Genomic DNA, 6,000 nt, shown 5'->3' on the forward strand with positions numbered 1-6,000 from the left:
TAGCTCCTGGACAAACTTATACACAAAAAGAAACCTACACAGCAAAAAAGCAAGAACAGGTAACCTGGGGGAAACACAGAGAAATTGTCCGAGCAGCCTAGGAACAGGTTAGAAAAGCCAAAGCTCTGATAGAATTAAATCTAGCTAGGGACATCAAGGTCAACAGAAAACCTTCTGCAGGTGATAAAGGGAAGACTAGAAGAAATGTGGGCCCTCTCCAGAAAGAAATGGGAGACCTGGTTACCCGGGACGTGGAGAAAGCTGAGGTAGTCAATGACTTTTTTGCTTCAGCCTTTACCAGCAAGTGCTCCAGCCACACCACCCAAGTTGCAGATGACAAAGGCAGGGACTGAGAGAATGAAGAACTGCCCACTGCAGGAGATCAGGTTCAAGACCTCTGAGGAACCTGAAGGTGCACAAGTCCGTAAGATCTGATGAGATGTATCTGTGGGTCCTGAGGGAACTGGCAGATAAAGTTGCTAAGCCACTATCCATCATGTTTGAGAAGTCACGGCAGACTGGTGAAGTTCCTGTGGACTGGAAAAAGGGAAACATAACCCGTAATTTTAAAAGGTGAAGAAAAGTAAGATGCAGGGAACTACAGGCCAGTCAGTCTCACCTCTGTGTCCAGCAAGATCATGGAGTGGATCATCCTGGAAACTATGCCAGGGCAAATGGAAAATAAGGACATGATTGACGATAGCCATCATGGCTTCACTAAGGGCAAATCATGTCTGACAAATCTGGTGGCTTTTACAAAGTGGTTACAGTGTTGGTGGATGGGGAAAAGCCACAGCCTACTACCACTTTGAAAGGCAACTACCTGGACTTGTGCAAAGCATTCGACACTGTTCTGCATGACATCCTTGTTGCTAAGTTGGGGACATGGATTTGACAGATGGACCCCTTAGTGGTTAAGGAACTGGCTGGATGGTCGGTCAATAGCTCAATGTCTGAGTGGAGACTAGTGAGGAGTGGCATTTCTCAGGGGTTGGTATTGGGACCGGTGCTGTTTAACATCTTTGTCTGTGACCTGGACAGTGGGATTGAGTGCACCCTCAGGAAGTTTGACGATAACACCCAGCTGTGTGGTGAACACACTGGCGAGAAGGGATTACATCTGGAGGGATTCTGATGGATTTGAAAGATGGACCTGTGCAAACCTCATGAAGTTCAACAAGGCCTAATGCAAGGTCCTGCACGTGGGTTGGGGAAATCCCAAGCACAGATAGAGGCTGGGCAATGAGTGGATTGAGAACAACCCTGCAGAGAAGAACTTGGGGATGTTGGTGACTGAAAAAGAGAATATGAGCCAGCAACGTGGGCTCACAACCCAGAAAGCCATTTGCATCCTGGGCTACATCAAAAGAAGCATGGCCAGCACATCAAGGCAAGTGATTCTGCCCCTCTACTCCACTCTTGTGAGACCCCACCTGAAGTACTGGGTTCAGCTTTGGGTCCCCCAGTGTAAGACAGACATGGATCTGCTCAATCTGATCCAGAGGAGGGCCATGATCAGAGGCCTGCAGTATCTCTCTTATAAAGAAAGGCTAGAGAAGAGAAGGCTCCAGGGAGACCTTATTGCAGCCTTCCAGTACCTAAAGGGCGCCTATAGGAAAGATTGGGAAGGACTCTTTATTAAGCAATATAGTGATAGGACAAGGGATAACAGTTTTAAGTTGAAAGACTGTAGATTTATATAAGAAAGAAATTCTTTACTTTGAGGGTGGTGAGGCACTGGAACAGGTTGCCCAGAGAAGTTGTTGATGCCCCCTCCTTGGAAGTGTTCAGGGTCAGGCCGGATGGGTCCTTGAGCAACCTGATCTAGTGGAAGGTGTCCCTGCCCATGGCAGGTGAGTTGGAACTAGATGATCTTTAAAGCCCCTTCTAACACAAACCTTTTTTTTGTTTTGTTTTGTTTTATACCTTCCTTACTGTGCTGTGTATTTTTTTACACATTTGGTCTTGGTCTTTTCCATGGTTTTCTTCAGGTTAGGTGATCTTTAAAGTCACTTCCAACACCAACTATTCCATGTATTTACGTAAACAATTCTCTTGTTAAAGGAGATTATTAACATGAAGGGTTGAAAAAGTCCATACAGGACAACAACTGAAGGCATTCAAAATAGCAAGTCAGATCACTGTTCAGATGGCTCCAGATGGCTCCAGTGTTTGTGTATTTTGCTCACTAATGTGTTGTTAATATTTGCTATGCATGACTGAAGCTCCAAAAGAAGACTCACTTTTAACAACAACACTTTTGAATACAAACAACTTTTGTTAAGTATCCACTTACAGAAAAAAATACCTTTAGTGAACTGTATGAATTCTCCAGCTATAGGAGGTTGTACAGGTGCTATGCATTATTTTGGAGTTTAAACTTTTTTAATTTCTAAGCTTTAGAGAAATGTATCACCAGATATCTACCTTGGCAAATCTTCACACATATCAAGATAAAAGCAGTAAAAGAAAAGCACCCCTAAAGACTTATCCCAGAAAACTATGACTACATTAATAAAGAGTAACATTCAGTGTACTTTTATGTAGACTACTCTAAAATACACTGGAACCGTTGCTATGCAGTAACAGCAGATTCTCACAGTCTCCAACTTAAAAGTAGTTTGCTGTCTACAGATAATTAGTGTTACTCACCTATCTTGTATGTGATACTGCATATTCAAGTCATTGATTATGAACGGATTCCTGAGTTTTGCATAGGCAACTGCTTTGTCCAGTGGAAATCCTAAAGTATTTATTAAGGCAGATAATTTAAAACTACAAGACACAACAACAGCAAATAGTTTGGAAATTTCATATTCAAGCTGTACCTTACATCCAGAGATACGGCTTAAGCAGGGACATACTCCCTCAACTACAGATTCACAAAAGATCAGCTTAAGATGATCGTGAACCTACAGTCTAATTTCAGTACAAGCTGCCAGAAGTAGTGGCCTTGTCTTCAATTCCCTCCTCCCTCACTCCACACGCCCTCCACTTCCATAGGGCCAGAATTAAGGCTTTTATTGCCTCTGCCTGAAATTTTAATTTCAACCTACTCATCTTTGGTTCATCGCCCAGCCCCACAAAAAGACGTAGATATTAGCAGAGATACACGATCTAGTGTCTAGAGATCCAACTCTGCCACTGCGAAACTTCAGAGTTATTGGGCCAAGTAAGTATTAGATCACCATTTCCACTGGCTACAAAGTATTTACCAATGGAACAGCTATTTTAAATACCACGTCAGACAGGACTTTCTCAAGCAATGAAAACAATATCATTTTAAAAGCATGTATTGTGTAAGTCAGCTTATTATATTAAAGAAGACAAATTAATCATTTCCTGCGAAAATCAAACAAAACTACAAGGTAAAAAAAATAAAAAGACCCTCAAAATGGTTGAAATATTCAGATGTCAAAAATACTCATAGTATTATTAGAAGATTTACCTTTCGAATGAAAAGAAATGAGACAGTCACATAAAGGCCAGTTTTCTACTGGCTCATTCAAAATAACATCCTCTTCAAATATTACCACAGTTATGTACTTAAACATGGAGAGGCGTTCAAGAATTTCCTTCATTGGTTTGGATTTAGATTTCTTAGCCATTGAACAAATCCCAACTGCGATTTGTCTTTCTGGTGGCTGAAGAGGGGAAGGAAAAAAAGTAATTATTATTTTTAAAGTTTTCTTACAGTAGCACAAAACTAGAGAATTTTCTGTTAATACTAGACATTTCCCGTTAAAATTTACACACTACCTTTAATTTAGTGTTCAGTCAAGTAAATTGCTAGCAGGTAACAAAACGCAGCATGATAACATGCTGCACTGCATCCTTATGAAAAATGTCTCAAAAAATGAAACAGTTCAATAGCTTTACAGTACTTTTTGTTAGTATCGTATCAGGAGTAAACACAGAGGATCAAAATCTACATCAGAAATGTCCAACCTGAATGAAACAATACTTATGGCTACTCTGAAATTAACTAGTAATTCATTTTTAATCTCTTTAATTTTTCTACACCTACTTTGTAGTCCCAAGGCTTCTTCATCTTATAATCTAATATTACAAGTGAATTATGAAAATGAAAACTAGTGAACCAGAAAATACTATTGTAGATTTCTGAGCTATTTTATGCATAGGCAGCTTCACTTTTCTTCTGTATACTCTACATTTCTTTCATGTTACAAGACTTTAGAAATTATTTTCCCCCAGTGGTATTCCTAAGTGCAACAGCCAATCTACTCCTCTGTTTAAAAAGAAACAAAAAGAATCTCTCTCAGAACAATCCTTTATTTCAGCTTACCTTTCCTTGCCAAAATACACTGACTGAATTGAGCTGTCTGAGCTGCTAATTTCATGCTACAACTCTGATTTTTCCGAGGTATTTTTCATTTGCATTTAAATTTTTTAGACATGCTTGCCATCAGCAAAACTTTACTCTGACTATTGCCTAAATGAAAGTGTTATAGACTAGAAGAACAGCAAAACACAGCTAAAAAACCAGACATAACCTGACGACTCACACATAATAAAATTAAGAGTTTGTCTTAAAATTGGTAAGCACAGTTCTACAATATAATTCAGAACACTCTGCAAGGATAATAAACTAAGGTATAACTTAGTTAATAACTTAGATTAATTTAGCATTCTACACACCAAGACAAGGAAGAAGAACGAAAGCATGTTGGATCTCAATGAAATCAACAGTAAGATGAAAAAAGAAATGTTGAGTCTGTCCAAACTAAAAATAAGTTAATTCTGCAGCAGCTGACAACACAAACAAAAGAAAAACTCTTAATGATCTTTTGCTAATTATTATCCAAATATATAAAGTGAAGGCTTATGCCATCAGATTCATTCACAGAATCCAAATCAAGTCTACAGAGCTGGCATAGCCTTCACCACTCTGAAACTCCGTACTGAAGCAAAGCATATCTACTTCAAAGTTCAAGCTATACTTACTTTTCCAGTGTGCTGCACTTCCAAACATAACCGACAGATCATTATCAGAATATGAACAGTTTACCAATTCAGAACACCGTTTCAGTATTATAATTTTGTGATCTAATGTCATTGCAAAGTAAAATAATGCTAGAGAACACACAGAATAGTACACACATGCCCATACAGTACATACAGAGTCATAGTCTTCCTCCTCTTCTTCCCCATGGTCGTAGAAGTGTTCATAATCTGTAGATCTGGCTGAATCCAATAATTCATCTCCATCTTCTCCACCCACAAAGAATCTAGGAGGATCATTCTCTGTTGCGCTAACAGACATGGTTAGAAGATCTATAGAGATCTATGTAGAAACCACAGCCACTTTAGTAGCTAAGATACTGGGCATGTTTCCCACTGACTCGGGAACAAAGAAGTCCCCTGCTCTTTGATGTTGCTTGTGCAGTGCTGCCACGGTGATGATGTTGTCTGCCAGTCACTGTTTAACTGGTATCATCTGCTCATTATTGGTCTGAGTTGCTGCTCCAAGAAACCCACAACAGGCTACTGTTTCCTGATACAGTAACTTTTTAACCTAAAACATACAGTCAAACAAACAAACAAAAAAAAGGAAAAAAAAAACCACACTTCATAAACGCATATAAAAATAACCCCTCTCGTTTAAAAAAGGGTTTTGGACTTTTACATACCTCTGAAAGCATCAGGAATAAAACCATGCATAATATACAGAGTCTACTCTTTTACACACATGTTTAGAGCAGGGGGAATAACTTCAAGATATTTTCAAACTTATGATGCAGACATCTTAAAAATAGATAATGTAACTCACAAAAGCAAAAATGGCCAAATGTATTTTTTACCTAACTTAAGAACAGTAAAACACAGAGTGTATCTTTCATACAAAAACTAGAATAAAAATCTTCTCTACTATTTGCAATATTTAACTCACCATCAGCTCTTTTTTCCCCAAAAGCTGCCTGATCAGATGACAGTGGCAAACAGACAAAAATGTTAATGAAAACGCTAAAGCCTCTATTA

The 6,000-nt window shown here is 39.0% G+C and overlaps 1 protein-coding gene across 1 annotated transcript in view; it reads right to left on the reverse strand.

The window, feature by feature from the left end:
- Positions 1 to 5,516, reverse strand: part of PPIP5K2 (diphosphoinositol pentakisphosphate kinase 2) — a 41,520-nt gene extending 36,004 nt beyond the window's left edge. Inside the window, exons 1-3 of the mRNA XM_010142415.1 lie at positions 5,141 to 5,516; positions 3,449 to 3,644; positions 2,653 to 2,743 (exon numbers count right to left, since the gene is read on the reverse strand). Of these exons, the coding sequence (XP_010140717.1) occupies positions 2,653 to 2,743; positions 3,449 to 3,644; positions 5,141 to 5,284 (431 nt within the window). The 5' untranslated portion in view covers positions 5,285 to 5,516. The remainder of the gene's footprint in view (positions 1 to 2,652; positions 2,744 to 3,448; positions 3,645 to 5,140) is intronic.
- Between the last annotated feature and the right edge of the window lie 484 nt (positions 5,517 to 6,000).

Source organism: Buceros rhinoceros, unplaced genomic scaffold (assembly GCF_000710305.1).
Source record: "Buceros rhinoceros silvestris isolate BGI_N320 unplaced genomic scaffold, ASM71030v1 scaffold17338, whole genome shotgun sequence".
Lineage (NCBI taxonomy): Eukaryota > Metazoa > Chordata > Aves > Bucerotiformes > Bucerotidae > Buceros > Buceros rhinoceros.